Source organism: Bicyclus anynana, chromosome 26 (assembly GCF_947172395.1).
Source record: "Bicyclus anynana chromosome 26, ilBicAnyn1.1, whole genome shotgun sequence".
NCBI classification, from domain to species: domain Eukaryota; kingdom Metazoa; phylum Arthropoda; class Insecta; order Lepidoptera; family Nymphalidae; genus Bicyclus; species Bicyclus anynana.
This window is the reverse complement of record NC_069108.1, coordinates 2,276,529-2,295,918: the sequence shown is the minus strand read 5'-3', so window position 1 is coordinate 2,295,918 and position 19,390 is coordinate 2,276,529. Positions and strand designations below refer to the sequence as shown.

General features: G+C 37.2%; 1 protein-coding gene across 1 annotated transcript; it reads right to left on the bottom strand.

Moving 5' to 3' along the window:
• Window positions 1–3,725: 3,725 nt before the first annotated feature.
• Window positions 3,726–6,110, bottom strand: LOC128199568 (uncharacterized). The gene is made up of 2 exons (XM_052889658.1): window positions 5,695–6,110; window positions 3,726–4,444 (listed from the first exon to the last, which is right to left on the bottom strand). Exons 1-2 carry the CDS (start codon window positions 5,864–5,866, stop codon window positions 3,750–3,752), a joined length of 867 nt encoding a protein of 288 aa, XP_052745618.1. The 5' UTR covers window positions 5,867–6,110; the 3' UTR covers window positions 3,726–3,749.
• Window positions 6,111–19,390: the final 13,280 nt, after the last annotated feature.

The following is a 19,390-nucleotide window of genomic DNA, read 5'->3' as shown; positions in this document are numbered from 1 at the left end:
CTTCTTCTTTGGAAGTTTCCCAAATCCCAAAAATGTTTAAAAATAGTAGCACGTCGTTCTTCAGTTACATTATTGCTGTACTGAACAAGAGCACAAGGATTCGGTTTCATATTTTTTATAGGGGCGCAAACAACAAAGGAGTTGTGGTCGCGGCGCTGATTTCACGGAGTAAATCTGGGTTGTGTTGAACTTACAATCTTTAATAGTATTGCAAATCAAATTAACTTGTAAATTAGATCCTTCTAAATAGTGTAAAGATCACGACCACAAAATCTTAATACCTTGCAAATCGTCATGAAGACTATACCATCTAAAAAATGATATCCTCTAAATGGTGTTAGTGCAAGTAATCAAAATTTTTGAGCAGCAAAAATGAAGTAGGGGAGATGTAAGTAATGGGGATCACTTAAGCAAAAACAAGAATAAAAACATGTTTATCATTTAACTATATATTGTTCTATTATAATCATAAACTTTACTTTCTTAACTATCAACTGAGATCAACTTTCATCACATAAGTTTACTAATTTTGGTACAATCAACGAAATAAAAAAAGTACGTTTGATCACCATTGTCAACATCGGTTGGCAATAGTGATCAGTATGTGGGCAATGGTGATCAACACATATCGCACACATAATTGTGCGCAGAATCCCATCCAGTACATTCGGCATGAGCCCAGAGCCCACAAGAAGTGCACCGATACCATGTCTCATTGTCTCGCCCAAATTCGCCACATACAAGACACAAGTTCCCTGCATCTCCTGCATCATCATTTTCATCATCCTGACATAACTCATCAGTATTTACATCTGACACCGAAGTGTCATTAGAGTCCTGTAGAATTTTCAAATGGCAAATGGAATATTCATCATCTCGGCAGCTTTTCTGATTGAAAATTTTTGTTCTTCAATCAGCTTTACAGCATTTGCCAGGTCGTCTAAAGTCCATTTAGCTTTATTTGTTTTTCTAGCACGAGTTTTCGGCATCTACAAACAAATAATAACACTATTTTACCAAAGCTAGTTAGTGTGGGCAATGAGGATCACTATGTATGTAATGGGGATCACCCGACTCCCATTACCTACATGGGAATTGAGACGGAAAAAAAATGCCTGACAAAAAAATTCAAGTTTAATAAACGAAATGGCTGCTGGATTACAAGCTTTAATGTTACGGCTATTACATATTAGAAGTACAGAAGTAAATACTTATTATTTTGTGACTTACCTCGTATTTATTACGTCGAAAAATTAGATCAAAATGGCGCCAAAACTTCTCACGTCTGTCACTCGCGAATGCGTCGCGCGAACTAAAGCCAGGTCCCGGTCACCAACGAATATGATGCAATACTAGCATATAAGTACATTCGCATCGTCCGATCGCGTTCGGTTTTTGTTATATTAAGGTGATCACCATTGCCAATTGTCTCCCATTGCCTACATCTCCCCTAACCTACACTAGAGGTGTAATTACTGATGATGTAAGTTACAGGCTTGAATATTTATAGAAAATGAATTGTCGTAAGTAACATAGTAAAAAATAATACACGTTTTTTTGTTACTTACTTCATTTTTATGGTACAAAAAAAAATGGCCAAATTTGAAAATCCTATTTTTGTTATTATTAATCGTACAGATATTTGACTAATAGCATTCGACATGGTTTTTTTTTTCTGATTCAGGTGACGAAATAAAAAAAAAATACCACATGTGTCGGTTACTACGTTTATGTTTTCAAGCGTCGATATGATTATTGTCGTCGGCAATGTCCACGCCGCATTAACTTTCAGAGTCAAAGAGTCAGCGTCGAATTATAGTCAGTCTGTTCCAGTCGATTAGTCTGTGGCAAGATCGTCATAGTCGTCGCCAATGCTACGTTTTTTATGAACATACATCAATTATAACTTCAAGAGGCCTATGTACAGTCCATCGGCAGAAAATAAAGACTCTGTATAATGACTATATATGATATTGAACCGCTACTGCTGGGTTTCTTAGTTAAATAAAAACAACAGTATGTCCAACAGTTATTATTCGAATACCACAACTACCTCAGTAGCGGAACATAATAAGTCGATGGGTGTACGGCCTGTCTGTTTCTACTCCGCAGCGCAATACTCTCCTTGTGATTTAGGCTGAAGATGTTAGGCGGCCTTTGGAGCACGGAGATGTGTACAGGAGTTGCGCGGTGTCAGGTTCCTCGTACTGTCCTCGGCACTAGAGGACACGCAGCCGGCAGCGTATAGGCAGCGTTCGCTAGTAGCGCCCAGCGACCAATAACCGATTTAAGGCGTAGCCGCAGCTCCTGGAATGGTCGTAAACCAAACCATCAAAATTTGGTTGTCAACACTACGGCCTGGAAGCCAACCTTCAGCATTGCTAAGAAGCGTAATTACGTGTAGAAGTTTTGCCGAGGCGGTGCTGCCAGAACGGAGTTCACATTTTAAAATAAGGACAGTTAATTAGATTAAAGCAGAAGGCCTACACGAAATTACAAAAAAGCAAGAAAGTTTAATGCCAAATAAGAACTGAAACAGTCATTTAAAAATAAAAAAATAAATAGGGTAGAAGAAAAAATAACGCTGATGCATGATGTAAAATGTAAAAGGTAATGAAATGAAATACTACGAAAAATACTGTAGACAATAACTAATTTAATATTAAGAAGGCTGTAAAGTACATACAAGTTATGAAACGGTTAAGATGAATCAGCAAAAATGATCGTTAAGTAATATAGTTTTTTGTGTGCCATTCAAACTTACCCTATAGCGGGAAACACACCTTCACTAATTACTCAAAGTAATTTAAATACTTAAGCACGAGTAATCGTGAATCAGAATAAAAAAAAAAAGAAAGGTGACGCAGCCTCGTCTTATAAAATGATCAAACGAACTTACCAAGTGAAGTTCGATCTTGATTGTCCCATATTCGGCGAAGAGATTCAAATACACTTGCAGTAGCTGCGCTACGCGTCAATCCATTCGCACATAGTTTAGCTCCATAAGAAAGAAAGAGATAGCATGTTCCCCACTTTCTTACAGGCGTCCGGTATAGCTGTCATTTAGTTAAGAGAATTACCGTAAAACGGGGTGGATAGGCACGATTTGTAATTTTCAACCTGATTATCTCTAATTATTTTTATGTCGGCCTAAAAGTTTACATGGTTTTCAAATGACTCTTGTTGCCTATTTTGTAATTTTATCTCAATTTTATCAGTTTTCTTCATGCGTCTAGAAGTAAATTGACAAAAATATAAAGTTTTCTATTCACCCAGCATGTTGGGTGAATGTTACGCCATGCAGTTTTCATTGGTCGAAAGTAGGCCACATCTAAGTGGTAGTTCAGACATGGCGGATTCCGCGCGGATGCAAATCGCGCGGTTCTAAACGCAAGTGTTCAGACAGGCGCGGATGTACATGCGGAGTGCCGTTATTCGCATAGGGTGACAGTCCAATCATGGAAGTCGAAGAAGCAATATGTGTGTACTTGTTGCTCCGTAAAAAAGAAAGAAAGAAGAAACGGCAGTATTGGGTGCATCCAATATTACTCATGGTCAGTTTCAGACTTTATATCCAAAATTAAGAAGTTTTGAACCAAAATTCTTCAATTATTTGAGAATGTCGATAAATTCATTTGATGAATTATTAGAAATGATGAGTAAACAAATTGAATCTAATGATACCCATATGAGGTCAAGCGTGTCCCCAGAAGAAAAACTCGTGATCACATTAAGGTAAGATATTTATTTTATACGTCAGAATATATATTTTGTACTATAGAAGACTGTGAATCGTCAGTGCTATTGCATGATAAAGGCGATGGAGACTCTCCTGGTACTATTGTAGAATATCCAGTGAAATATCCTTGTGGGTTTGAATATTGTTGGTTTTGCCAAAATACTGCATTAGGCGTGTTTTGCTGGCTCGTGATATGAATAGGCGATGGTAATTTCTGCCCTTTCTGTATTACCTGGAGCAATTCAATTTTAGTAGCCAATCGTTTATTTTCTGGAACTTTCTTTAACTCTTTATACAATGACATGCAAAAAAGTTTATCATCATCATCTTGCTTTGACATACTTTCTTGTATTTGTCTTTGTATTTTATCTCTTGATTCAATACTATTTTCTAATATGTCAGCCAATCGCTCTTCTGAAGTAATTTTAGTTTTCTTCCTTTTATTGGGTACCGGTTGTATTTCACGTGCATTTACAAAATTATCTAGCTTTTGGTCAATGTTCCGAATTTCTTCATTTTTGGCTTCATCTATGTTTGTGATAGTTTCTTTGTTTTCTATCGTCTTCTGAAGAAAAGAAAGCCGGTCGAAATACATGTATTTTGAACCTTTACATACACCAGAACCAGAAGGAATTGATTTGCCTTTCTTGAATTCCTTATTATAAGCATCACGGATGTTCTTCCATTTTTTTTGTAATGATACACCTGGAACAGAAATCACTATCTTTAACAAATATAAATACAGTAGCGGTTAGGTAATTCAAGACACTCATTATGCTTTAACTAGCGGACCCGGCAGACTTTCAAAACGATACAGATTAATATTTTATTTTTCAGATATCTGGGTACTGGTTGTTCCTTTGGAGAACTACATTACAACTTTCGTCTTGGCAAATCTACAATCACAGGAATTGTCCGTGAAGTATGTGAAGCTCTGTGGGAAAAAGTCACAAAAAACGTCATGCCTGAACCCAGCGAAGATATATGAAAGAAAATAGCTAAAGATTTTGAAAAATATGCAAATTTTCCCAATTGCATAGGCGCCATAGATGGCAAGCATATAAGGATTACAAAACCCAAAGATTCGGGTTCTTTGTATTATAATTACAAAACTTTTTTTTCCATAGTACTGTTGGCACTTTGTGATAGTAACTATTGTTTTACTTTCATAGATATCGGATCTTACGGAAAAAGTAGTGATTCTGCAATTTTTAAAAATTCAGCATTTTATAAAAGGTTAATAGAAAAGTCATTACACATACCAAAACCTAAACCAATATCTGAAACAGATCCTAAACCATTGCCATACGTCATAGTTGGCGATGAAGCGTTTGGTTTATCCGAAAATGTAATGCGACCCTATGCAGGTAAAGGGCTATCATACGAAAAAAAAATATTTAATTACAGGTTATCAAGAGCTCGACGTTTTATTGAATGCACTTTTGGAATTCTGGCAAACAAGTGGCGCATTTTTCATAGGCCTATAAACGTGAATATAGACTTTGCCGAAGACATAATAAAGGCCTGTTGCGTGCTACACAATTTTGTTAGAACTAGAGATGGTATACAGTATGAAGATACTTTACATACTGCGCCAATGAGTAATCTTATTACATTACATGCAGGAAGGGGTACACCATCATCATTAAACATTAGAGACAAATATGCTAATTACTTTGTGAATGAGGGTCGTGTAGAATGGCAAGACACGAAAATATGAAATTAAAATTGTTACAGTTCGCGCCAAATAACTAAACTCAAGATGGCGCGTCGCGTTGGTGGGTTGTACATATTACAGTTAATAGCTATACGTTACTGTGGTAACGTGATAGTTTTCCCGCGCTCGTTACGTACCGCCAAACAACGTTATACACATTTCAGTTATTTGGGGTGGGCTGTCTATTACAAAACATGTAAACTACCCTGGTAAAATGTATAATTAAATGTCTACTGACCAAAAAGAACCTTCTTTTCCAAAGAATCCTCATTTTCTCCAAAAATCTCCACCAGCTCCTGCCAAGCTCCGTTTTTAATCGTTTTGTTAGAATATTCTGCACATTGGATGTTCCACAAAGCAGGTCTTTTTTCCACCTCATCGATGAATAGCTCGGTGTCGAAGCGATCCATTGTCACCGTCCGATACGCGCGGCTTCCGCGGAGCAACTGAACGCCCTCTAGGTACGTCAAGTAAATAAAACCGAGCGGCGACCGCGCGAATTCATTTTCTAGCGGTTGAGTGGCGGGAGCCGCGCGGATTGTCAATCCGTGCGGACAGGTATGAACGATTTGTAAGGCGCTAATGTAATTAGGATCCGCGCGGTTCAACCGCGCTGTTTGAAACCGCGCGGAATCCGCCGTGTCTGAACTACCACTAAGGGTTGTGTTAAATGAGTGCTATTAGATGGTAAACAGACAAAATCTATGTTCTCCTTTTGGCACATCTGTATTACATCAATTGACAAATGTGAAGACAGATTATCTCCAATTAAACATTTTTTTCCTTCTTTGCCTCTGAAATACGGCAAAATAATGGTCTTAACCCAGTCTTCAAAAATGATTGCGTCGAACCAACCACTTTGAGAACGATTGTACCGTGTACCAGGTGGCCCATTTTCAGTCCACGTGTCATAAAGGTTTTGGGACTCGTAAACCACGTAAGGGGGCAGCACATCTCCAGCAGCCATCACAGAGATCATAATGGACACAGCAGCTTTCGAATGGTTCATGACTCTTTCTGGGTATTTTGTGCCGCGTTTGGTTAAAAAAATTTTTCGACCTGGGTCATCGCACAAGTTGGTCTCGTCGTAGTTTATAATATTTTCGGGATCAATACCAGTCAGAGAGGTTTTTAGTTCTTTAAAATATTCCTTGATTGACTCAGGAGATACTGCTGGCCTGTTTCTCTTAATATTTTGGCAATTTCTTTGTGTGATTTCATTTTTATGACGCTTATTAAGAAAATTTGCCAAAAAGTCGGGGCCGGGTAAATTGTCTTTAAATTTTAAAACAGTTCTTCCTATTTTGTCTAGGTAATTTTTAATAAAATATCTAAAATCTAAAGAATCGAGTGGATAGCCCCAATCTGCACATATATTTATATACTTGATCATGTGTTGCTCAACTTCTAATGAAAATACTGTTTGTCCACCTTGCTTTTTCATGGTTTTAGTACAGTGCCTGTATAAGACTGACTTATTAATACCATATTTATCAGCTATAGTTTTTAAGGATACAGACCAGGTCTAGAAGCTTAAAGTTGTCTTTCAAAAAAACAATAAATAAGTTTGAGAATATAACACCTTCCTTTTGTCTCCGAGGCTCCTAGGCTGAATAATTGACTCCGATGTAAATAGTTATAAATCACTTTAATTAAGAGAACTTTATATTTAACGTGGTTAATTTTTTTAACCTAACCTAACCGATTAAGTTAATCGGTTAGGTTAGGTTTTTTTTTTTAAGCGAAGATTCCCCCGATATGGTTGTCGGAGACCTTTTGTTCTATTTTATTCTGATACATTGTGCTGTTATGACATTTTTTATTTGGGTAAGTTTGTGTGTTATTCTTTGCTCAGATAATAATTAGAGGTAACACGGTATATTTCGATGTTTATAATGTCATGGTTCAGGTGAAACAGTATCTATATTCTTGCACCTCTGCAAAGAACTTGGAACAGCCCACCGAACTGCAGCGAATTTCTTATTCTTTTGTACTCCTCCCTGCAACTGGATTTGCCACATGGTGCCTGAAAGCGTGATCTGATTCACAGACCGTATCTAAAAAGACCTTCCTTGGAACAGCTCACCGAACTGCAGCTAATTTCTTAATAGTGTTTTGTGTTAAGGATCCTCAAGCAATTTGCTTAAAGCTGTTGCAGCTGATTGCACAATAGTGTTTTTAATTAACATTGTTTTTCCAAAAAAAGGAAAAAGAAATCAAAGAAAAATAATAAATATTATTTTAACGCAATATACGAGTAACAATAATACAATCAAATACGGGTACATACAAACCAAATTATCTTTATTTCATAGATATGTATAGTACAATCAATTATTTATACTAGCTAAGACAACAATATTTAACTGGGCTAAACTTATTATAAAAATAAAATAAAAGGGAATATCATTATATCTACAACTATAAAATTAAAATTAAAACTAATACCTAAAAATACTTACCAAAATTTGTTTGTTTGTTGAATTGCGATTGAAATTCTTTGCGCGAGAAAGCTGCCCGCCCGAGGATCGCCTGTTGCCTCTCTGAGGCGTTTGCTGATCTCCTTGTGGAGAGTCTGGGCGCTCCTGCCCCACGAGTCTGGGCACTCCTTCCCCACGAGGATACATGTTTCTTGTTTTCCAAGAACTAAATTAGTAATTGGGACTGAATATAATTATCCTACATAATGAGATTACCACAGACCTCATCCGGTCACAGATTGTACCTTTTTAAGGTAGTAAAGGCAGTGTTTAATTCTTGGGCCGCTTCTTTTGCCAGCTTTAATAGAATTTAGTGCATTTTTCCCATATGATTGCCTATTTTTCTGTCGGTCTTCTTTCTCGCCATTCTGTAAATTTATTTCATTTAATCAAAACATCTATTTTATTTTATTTCTTTTATGTGGGTAAGAAAAGAAGACTGTCCACTTTGTATGGGGTTTTGGCTTGGACTGGACAGTCATTTAGAATACTTATTATAAATTAGTTTTGTAGCAATAATAAGAAGGAATTAACAAAGCAAAAATTATAAAGATTTTAACAAACACAAATCTTTTTGGAAACATAAAAAGGTTTATTTTTTAGTTAAAAAAATATTAGTTATCCTATAAGTGGACTCGTCAACACCTTGAAGTTATGGGAAATACTCCCCAGCACCCTGTATATTGTATATTAAGGGTGGGTATTTTTGGGGTATTCGCGTTTTCTTCGGGAGATGCACCAGACCACACAGCGGGAGACGAAAATAGGTTTTCCTCGGAAGAAAATTCGCAGAAAGGCGCGTTTAAAATATGCTCCTAGGACGTGTCGACGGGCCGTCATGGTCCCGGATTGGGAATCCCGTTATTCTGGGATGGGAAGAATACACGGGAACACGAATAAATAGGAAAAGCTATAAATTTTTCAGAGAAAAAGGCCAAAAACGCTTGCATGTCAAAATTATCTTCGAGTAAACTATGTTGCATTAATTTATAGATTTAATTACAACTTCGAAATGAAAGAAATATGATATTCTTTTTAACCGATTTCAAAAAAGGAGGAGGTTATCGATTCGTCGGAATCTTATATATCAATTTAATCTTTATAAAAAGATTTTTACAAGGACAAGCTGTATAGAAGCTAGACATTTATTTTTTATTATAGATTAATACTCAACACAGCAGTTACAATAATAAAAATGTTGCCATAACTGTTATTACTGTTAGCACAGTTCGGGAACTTAATACTTGAGCTATAACACTGACTTTCATTTTTTTATTTTATCAGGGTTGACATAGTGCTCTGTTAATTTAGGCGACGCCCTGGTGTGTCTCAATTTACTGTCTGAAATTGAATTTATAACTCAAATATAAATTCAATATCTTTCCATGATGCTATTTTTCCTTTCCAAATTATGTTCTCTAAGAGACGATTTAATGTCGTCCTGGAAGGTAAATGAAACATATTCCCTAAGAATTTATATGACTTTGGACTTAGCTTCATTAAAATTAAAGATAGTAGGTTTTCTTTCAAGCTAAGGCCTCTAGCGTGTTTCTTTTGCTTACATAATCGTAATTTATAGTAATCTCACGGACAATTAAAGAAAAATGAAGCCGTTAAATTACTCTTTTTTTGGTGTAATTTCACGAACAAGATTAGTCTCTGTGTATACCTTGTTGTGTGACGCGCTATACAGATACAATTTTTAGACAATGCGTGCTTTTTAATGACGGCTGAATATGGTTTCTAGTGTTTTCTGTATTCTGAGATCCTGGTATTTCCAAGCGAACGGGAACTACACGGGTGTTCGTCAGTGTTGACATAAATGACTGACCTGGACCTGGATTGTATTTTTATATGCGTACAATAATACAACATAAAATGTTAGGAAAACGTGCAATCTTGTGAAAGTTTGACTTCGTAAGTGTTGACATAAATGACTGACCTGGTATTTTTATATGCGTACAATCTATACAACCTAAAATGTTAGGAAAACCAAAATAAATCACTTAGCTGGCAACACTGTTCATGTTCGTGTCTTCAAAAATGCCATACAACAACTATAATATTGTCAAATATCGTTGTGAAACTTATTTTTTGGGGAAAGTTATAGCAAACCGCTATGGATAAAGTAATTCATTCATTATTAAACAAAAATTATCAAGTATTTTTTAGTTTTCTGTAAAGTGGGGGGCGGGGACGAAAGGTCTGGGCCGGGAATGGACATTCCCCTTTCTGTTACTTCTTTGATAAATTTCTTTTTACTTGAATCCAGTTTTTTTATCATAGTATCTAAGAAAATAAAAAAATCAAGATTTTCATCAAGAATATTACATTTATCATAATAATAATAGTAACTCTCTGTCTCTTTAACTTTTTGAAAAGCTTTTAACATTCGTGTTGACTGAAATATACTAAAAAACAAAACATAAAATATAACGAATTTAGATAAAAATACACTAAAAATTACTTATAATAAAGTTAGCACGCAATTTATAGGACATTGTGGTTGTTAAGTCCTATAACTACTAATTAAGCAACAGAAAAAAACCCAGCTGGTTAGTAACAACCTTTAATTTACTTTTATTGATACAAGTTAGGAGAAGGGGAGTTTACCATTTGTTACTAACCAGATTTTTTTTTTTAATTTGTTCAATAATATTGACCGTTCCTTCCTCAAATGAAGGTTTTTAGTTTGTGTTTTCTGAGATTTAGTCAAATATTGAGTTTTTTAAATTTTCTTAATTTTAATATATTTTTAATTTTTTTATGACTATTCAGATTGCAAATATTCATTTTTGATGTTGTATTTTTAACACAAGGGCTGTCACAAGTCAGGTCGATGCACACTACAGGAGCTTGGGCTGATGAGGATGAAGCAAGCAGTTCTTCATATAAGTTATTAGTATTTTGCTTTTCAAAACTATGTAATTGAGACTGAAGGTTGTTTATTGTTTTATGAGCACTGCTTGGTTCATCCTCCAGAAAAGAAATCTTTGCCAGAGCTTCCTCATATGTTTGCATACACTGGTTAAATGAGTCGGCAACCTGCTGGAGCTGGTCACGCTCTTCCAATACCAGAGTGTAAGCACTGTGAACTTCTACTAATTCGGTTTTCAGCTTGGAGTTCTTGGAAATGATAGCTTTTAGTTCTTCTTCATTGTCGTCATGTTCCTTCAGTAAATGGGCAGTTTCTTCTTTTAATGACTTAATTTCTAGGAGAGCGTTCTTTAGTTTAAAGAATATCACCCAGCTCTTTTAATACTCCCGAAACAGCACCTGGACTTGTTGGTTCCTTCAAACATAATACAATTACCAAGTCCAAGGGAAATCCAAGGCCATTTTAAACACAATGCTTTAAATACGAGTAATTATAATTGCATAAGTTGATAAAAAATGCTGTGCTTTACCGCGGCAGTCCCCGAGTCGTTATCAACCCATATTCGGCTCACTGCTGAGCTCGAGTCTCCTCTCAGAATGAGAGGGGTGAGGCCAATAGTCCACGCCAATGGCCAATGGTCCAATGCGGATTGGCAGACTTCACACGCAGAGAGTTAAGAAAATTCTCAGGTATGCAGGTTTCCTCACGATGTTTTTCCTTCACCGTTTGAGACACGTGATATTTAATTACTCGGTCCCCGAGTAATAATAATAGTAAAGTCTTTATTTATTTCATACATTAATACAAATTAGTCATACAATTTTTATATTATGTTTGTATGAGTCCCATTGTCTTGGGTATAGGCCTCCTCCAGCAGTTTCCATTTACCTCTGTCTCGTCCTGACTTCATCTAATCCTTACCAGCCACTTGGGCAATGTCATCAGTCCAGCCCTTTTGGGGTCTGCCAACTCTCCTTTTACCTAGTGGACCCTGCCATTCAGTGACGGTAAGTGTCCACCTGGCGTCGCCACACGTCCCTGAGTGTCACACGTATTTTATTTTTGTTTTGGATCGGCAAATCGGCTCTCTTGACTCTTGAACTTTTCTATAAACCATTCTACAGGTAGCCTTTTACCTTTGTATGTTTGAGACCTACGATCACCTTTTCGTTGGATGACGGCCTCCAGAATTATAGAATCTTTTCATGATACCTTTTATTCGACTTCTTTAGTCTTTTTGAATAATAAAGCATTCAGAAATGTGTTTTGGCCAACTGGTATCATTTGGCCCTGTTGATTAATAAAATTATATTTTGTAGCAACATTTCTGTTGCAATTTTGATTTTTCTTTACTGCTTTTTTCACTGTACAATATTTCAAAATGAAATTGTCCTGTTCAATTTTAGTTGTGCACATGTAAAATTGTCTGTGAAATCTAATCTCCTGGCACGATAATTTGCATTGTGGATTTGTTTTTGTTGTTTATTTGTTAAACAGATTTAGTAGTAATGAAGCGTATAAGTAGATACATTTGCGCGGGAGGGCGTGATTTTTCAGCACCTGAACAAGCCGACAAGTGATCGCCTCCGAGCACCCTTAGGTCAATAAAGCTTTTGTATACTCCTTCAGAATATCCCTCATCATATCAGCCGATGGACGTCCACTGCAGGGCATAGGCCTTTTGTAGGGACTTCCAAACATCACGATCCTGAGCCGCCTGCATCCAGCGAATGTCTGCGACTCGCTTGATGTCAGTCCATCTGGAGGGACCAACACTGCGCTTGCGGGGTCGCCGTTCCAGCAACTTGGGACCCCAACGGCTATCGGCTCTTCGAACTATGTACGCCGCCCATTTCCAGTTCAGCTTCGCGAATCATTGAGCTATGTCGGTAACTTTGGTTTTTCTCGTTCCATCGCCCACGAATATCTCTCTATATCTTACGCAACCATGAATGACATGTCGTATAACATATAAGCATAGGCGTATATAGGGGCGGTGGATTTACAAAAAACTGAGGTCCTGGCTGGGCAACTTAAGACTTTCTTAATTAATTCTTAATTAGTGGCTAGTTACCACATTACCGGCAAAGACGTACCGCCAAGCGATTTAGCGTTCCGGTTCATAATACGTACTGTTATCGCGAGTCGCGGCACAATTTCAAAGTTAGAAATTGCTCACAAAGATTCTCTTCTAGATTTTGTCCAAAATTACAGTCGGTTGCCTAATGTTTCAAATTTTAAGAATTCGAGTATGGACTCGCAACATTTTGTTTTCGTTGACGAAATACTTCTCGTTACACGTAAATTGATCGTAGAGGTTCCAAATGATTTTTACGATTTTCACCAATTCACACAAACCACACATTAAATTGTATGTACGATCCACAACCAGAGTGAGTCTTCACAAGCAACGTACTGAAGCCGGTAAAATCCATTACACAAACAAACCTCATGCATCTTCTCGACAATCGCATATTATAAACTTTTTTCATAATTGCTATTTCAAAATTTAGCACTAACAACAATTACGTAAATTAATATAATAATCAATAATTACCAATAAAAAAATATCCATCTTATTTCTTTAGTTTTTGTGAAGTTTTTAAATTAATTAAAAATATAAGACGCCATTTTTCTTGAATAATATTGAAAATTACTGATGCGACGGTTCGTGTCGTACTGACTCGAGAATGTATTACTTTTTGAATTTTGTATTTGGAGCGCCTACGACACCGTCGTGATCCGTACGCTCCATCTGTATGTTATTGATTAATCTGTGGAACTTAATCAACGTGACGTGAAACATCCGTTAAACACTTTGATAGCACTATTTCTAGACCACCGGTTACATACTTCTTCACTCAAACAGCTAGTGACATCTTCAAATGGCGCCAGAACATCTACCAGGGACCGTAAGATCTCCCACTCTTCTTCTGTTATGATCGGCCATGCTCTGTTAATGATTGTCATAGTGGCTTTTATGACCTCATTAAGTTCTAGGGACCTTTTGACCATAAAATATGTGGAATTCCACCGGGTCGTCGTCATAAACCCATATTCGGCTCACTGCTGAGCTCGAGTCTCCTCCCAGACTGAGAGGGGTTAGGCCAATACTCCACCACGCTGGCCCAATGCGGATTGGCAGACTTCACACACGCAGAGAATTAAGATAATTCTCTGGTATGCAGGTTTCCTCACGATGTTTTCCTTTACCGATTGAGATACGTGATATTTAATTTCTTAAAATGCACACAAAAAGTTGGAGGTGCATGCCCCGGACCGGATTCGAACCCACACCCTCCGGAATCGGAGGCAGAGGTCATATCCATTGGGCTATCACAGCGCTTATTAACCACCGGCTGGCAACCCGCTATAGTTTAGATTTTAAACTTATTTCGTGGTTATTCATTACGATTAATATTTAAACGGGTACATACCACGATAAAACGACGAAATTTTTAATGTCGATATTTCGACCCAGTGGGATCGTGGTCACGACGGGACTGAAGTTGCGAGATGCGAAGTTGACATCAGCTGTTAGGGGCAGAATCGATCTACCCTCTTTCTTGTTCTTTTTCTCTTGTTTCAACAACCTCACGTTCTTGTCTGTTTAGGCAAAACACACTCGCGACATCGCTTTTGTTATTAGGTTTTTCGTGGCGCCCTCTTGGTTTGCACAATTCTACCATCGGGTTCCACTCGCTGGCTAGTTTGAAACCGTCTTCCCGATTGAAATTATTGTATTTTCGAATTTCAATGGCCTCTCTAACTACTCGGGGCATATAATGGAGGTCCGTATAATGCGTGGGTTATGGATCTGGATCCAATGTTTAGTTCCCGGTTGTAGAATGTGATCAGCTATCGCAGACTTTTGCGGGTCGTTGTTTTTTATCGCTCGTATATGTTCTGTTACACGGGTTGCTATGGGCCTCTTCGTTTGTCCAATATAAGAACTACCACAGCTGCAGTCGATTTTATACACACCCGGACACTGGTAAGGCAAACGAATGTTTGCCATACCGCATTCCATCCACAGCTGGACTGAATTAATTTGTATTCCACAAATCGGAAAAAAAAATATTTCTTAACTATTCCAAACATTTTTTTTACTTAAAGATTAAAGATATTATATTTACATATAATATCTTTAATCTTTAAGTAAAATACATTTACACAAAATGTCATTTTTTTTTAACTAAGAACGATGATTTATTGTAACTAACATAATGTTATAAAAATAAAATAAAAAAATTTTAATAAAAAAAATTCAACCGACTTCCAACTCAAAAATTAACCTAAACTAAAAAGCAAAAAATAACATCTTACCTATGTGCTACCTTCTGATCAGTTTGAAGGCGGTGCCAAGCCAGTGATGTTTTAATTTAAGCCGTTTAAATTACAAAATTTCTGTGGTTCTTTCAGAAACGGCTTTAATTAAAATATGACACTAGATTGGCACCGCCTTCAAACTGATCAGAAGGTAGCACATAGGTAAGATGTAATTTTTTGCTTTTTAGTTTAGGTTAATTTTTGAGTTGGAAGTCGGTTGAGTTTTTTTTATTAAAATTTTTATTTTTTAATTTTTAGTGTTAGCACACCTACTGAGTGTGAACAAAAATTAATAAGCAATTAGTTGAAACGTTATTTTCTTATGATAAGTATCTAAGTCCTACAATCCCAATTTTAAAAATACTACCTTAACTCATATACAAAATTTCACTCCCCCTTTATCCACACGTAATATGAATATTCAGAAAAACCTGAAAGGTGACTGTCCTCCGTCTTCATCACCAGACCCCCTATGCAGTCACAATCCACATGGTTGGAAAGTTCTCATCAATATAAAATTTATCAAGTCCAAATACAAGGTAGCTACTGTGAACCGTCGAGGAGTTCCCTTAACTATCCTTCATCTTCGTCACCAGACCCCTAATACAGTCACAACCTATCCAGGTGGAAAGTTCTAATCAATACAAAATTATCAAGTCAAAACACAAGGTAGCTACTGTGAACCGTCGAGGAGTTCCCTTAACTATCCTTCGTCTTCATCACCAGACCCCTAATACAGTCACAACCCACCTAGGTGGAAAGTTCTCATCAATACAAATTTATCAAGTCCAAACACAAGGTAGATACTGTGAACCGTCGAGGAGTTCTCTTAACTGTCCTTCGTCTTCATCATCAGACCCTTAATACAGTCACAACTTATTTAGGTGGAAAGTTCTCATCAATACAAATAAATCAAGCCCAAACAAAAGGTACCTGCTGTAAATCGTTGACGAGTTCCATCGTCTGTGTTTTGGCTCCATCATCAGACCAACTCCAGACCTTCATAAAATTGTAGTGGTTTAAAATACCTTATGGAAACACTAACAAACGCACTAGCCGTCCCTACAACTTTCAAAAGATCCCCTCGATTTCTCCAGGATGCCATCATCAGATCCTGACATGAAAAAAATGGGACCACCCTGGAATCAAACCCTTCAAAACAAAAAAATAATTTTCAAAATCGGTCCACAAATGACGGAATTATCGCTGGACATACATAAAAAAAAAAAAAAAAAAAAACATACATACAGTCGAACGTAGAACCTCCTCCTTTTTGGAAGTCGGTTAAAAATTATATCTACAAGCTTAGGCGTCGTAGAATTCATCCGAATCGATGATCATTGGTAAAGTGCCCAGAAGGCGTGCAGTATTGCCACGTTGTATGCAGTATGGCAATACTAATTCTCTGGCCTAAATATAGGCCAGCCTTCTGGTCACGGGAGGCGTCGATTAAACGCTTTGCAATTTCTTTGTAAAGAAAGCGTGTACTCGGACCCCACGGTCCTAGTGTTTCGACCGCAAACGGCTCAAATAGCAATCTCCGACGAGATTGCTGTATTTTCGCCGCTTGATGGTCTATGCTGATACAGCGGCAGCGCCCGCACATCCCATCGTGCCAGGAAGGTGTGAAGGCGCAAGGGTGTCTACGCAAGTCGCGTCCCACACCAAAGGCCTACCCATTTTCCATGGCATCAAAGACATGCCGTCTGGTCTCTTACCATCGTCACGCGCCAAACCGTTAGGTTCCAAAACGGCAGACACACCGGCGGTGACAAGAGCACGACGGATGATGTCATTGAGACTAGCGTGCCGCGGAATACGGCCAGTGCTCCTGCATGAAAGACCGTGGTGTCCGAGTTATTGACTAGCTCTCCACAGATACAGCGATGCGGAGAAACACACAAAGCGCCCAAGCGAAGGCAGGTAGCGATACGGAATGTTGTGTCGTCCGACAAGGTACCAGTGCTGGACGAAGGAATTTCTTGTAGCCAAAAGCCTGATTCCCATTCTCCCACAGCCAGCAAACGGGCATGCTCCGCAGCGTCGGCGGAGGTACTAATAAGTTTCTCTCTCACCAGACTGCAGAGCGGCTCATCCCACTGTCTCTGAGAAAATATTTTTTTTTGGTAAATCAGTGCTCGGACAAGCTGTTTTCCAAGCATTCATGGCATCGGTCCTATACGACACTTCAAAATTAACCAGTGTAGATGGTTAAAAATTTCCTGGTTAATTCCTCCGTGGCGTGGACCGAGGACAAGAAAGCTGGTAAGCTAACGTCAGAAATTTTGCGAACGCAATGCCGCCCAAGCGTACTGGTAAAGCCTGTAGCCTCGGTCATTCAAGGCCACATTTTAAAATTTTACATAATTTTGTCAATGTGTGCCAAATGTCACTTATATTTATTGTAATAGGATCAGGTTTAGGTTATATGACTGATAGGGATGTCCAGAGGGAACGACTAGGAATAGTAGATTGTTAAACGAGGGTGGAAAGAATCAATTCCCGACATATTTAGATTTTTAACCGCCTTAAGCACTACTTTTCACTTCGAATATGAGGAAAATAAAACTAGTTGTTTATCTAAACTATTTATTGATAATATATAATAATATTAGTAGTATCTATACTTCTTTGCTCGCCATTTCATAAAATCATTGTATGTGTTTATATATTATCTTTATTTTGAGATTTCTGGCAAAGCAATCAATTTATGACCTTTTACGGAGCACCAAGGACAGTGATGCTTGTAAATGTTGGTGAATTTGGTGGTTTTAAACTGACCATGAATCACAGCTAATAAATTATTATGTTTACGGATGTTGTCGGGTTAGGTTTATTTGATTTATTTTTAATTAGGCGACAAATAAAAATAGCAAGGTGTAACACAATTTATTTTTTATATCATTATTTAATAGGTTAGATAGAAAATTTTAGGTTAGATATTTACTAGGTTAGATAGAACTAGGGGGTATACGTGGGTTTATATAATATTGCAATTGCAGCACGTTGATCTTTAATGTTCAAAAATGCCACTGCCCTGTTGTACGAGGTGGGGAAGTGTTCCCGTAGATGTTCCACGGAGAAGGTAGATAAGTGAAAAAGTAGGTCTAGGTGGTGAAGAGCCAGTTCACACACGGAGACTGCAGACGGTGATCGGAGACGGTGGGTTGAACCCCGATATCGGGGTCAATCTTTTCACATTAAATACCAAAACTTCTTTAAGATTCTTTTTATAAACAATCAAATATATGGTGGATAAACAATCCCGCCACAACTTCTTACAATTTTCCTTATATTTTGTAATTGTCCTCCAAGATAGTAATAACACAGGTAAGTAGGTTATAGTTCCAGAAACGTCGACGGAAAAAGGAATCCAAAAATGCTTTTTCATCTCAGTTGTCAAAATCAAAGACATATTCCGTTTCACGAGTCAACACTACCGATTTGAATTTATAAGGTTTTTAAAGTTTAAGTTTATTTAGATATTAGTTTATTATTTTAAGAAATATTAAATTTATTTATTTTTTATTTATTATTATTAATTTTCGTATTTAAGTTAATATTTAAAGAGTTTATGATTTTGTTAAATTGTATATAGTTTCCGCTAGATGGCGTTAAACGTTACAATGTAACACTGATTTTGATTGAAACTTACTTTGTTTCCATTATGTATCAGCTCGCTTACGGATAACAAATTGTTAAGCTTGGCACACACAGCACATTTTTAATTGTGATGTCATAATTATGACTGCTCGTAATTTTAACGTCACCATAGCACAAAACCGGCACTTTTGTATTGTTTGCAATTGTAATTTCACCTAAAGTTGGTGAATACGTAGCGTTGTTTATCCAACTTTCGTTTGACGACATATGCGCACTTGCGCCAGAGTCGACGTACCACGCGTTTTTATTATACATTCTGTTTAGAAACACGACGTTAAATGCATTTGTATTCAATTTCTACAATTCGGTTTATATCAATTACTCCATTTGGAGACGCACCAAGAAATGGATAATTTTTGTCAATAAAAACTCCACATGGCAAAATGTTTATATTTTCCTGTTTTTCTAATCGACTCAAGGCAATTTTTTCATTTATTTTCCCATGTGAAATGGAGGCTACGACAAAAATGTCTTTTGAATACAACATGTTTTTTACTGCGCTTATTTATAATTTTTCCAAAATTTGATGAAGTTAACAAATTTCTCCTGACCTCTATTCATTTGCTACAACTACTTTGACTGTT

Bases quoted from the DNA above. Each gene is read 5' to 3' on its own strand.
- LOC128199568 (XM_052889658.1), bottom strand. From the start codon at position 5,866: ATGGATCGCTTCGACACCGAGCTATTCATCGATGAGGTGGAAAAAAGA. The intron at 4,445-5,694 runs GTCAGTAGACAT...TTTCTGTTCCAG, and splicing joins GGAAAAGAAGGTTCTTTTTG to GTGTATCATTACAAAAAAAA.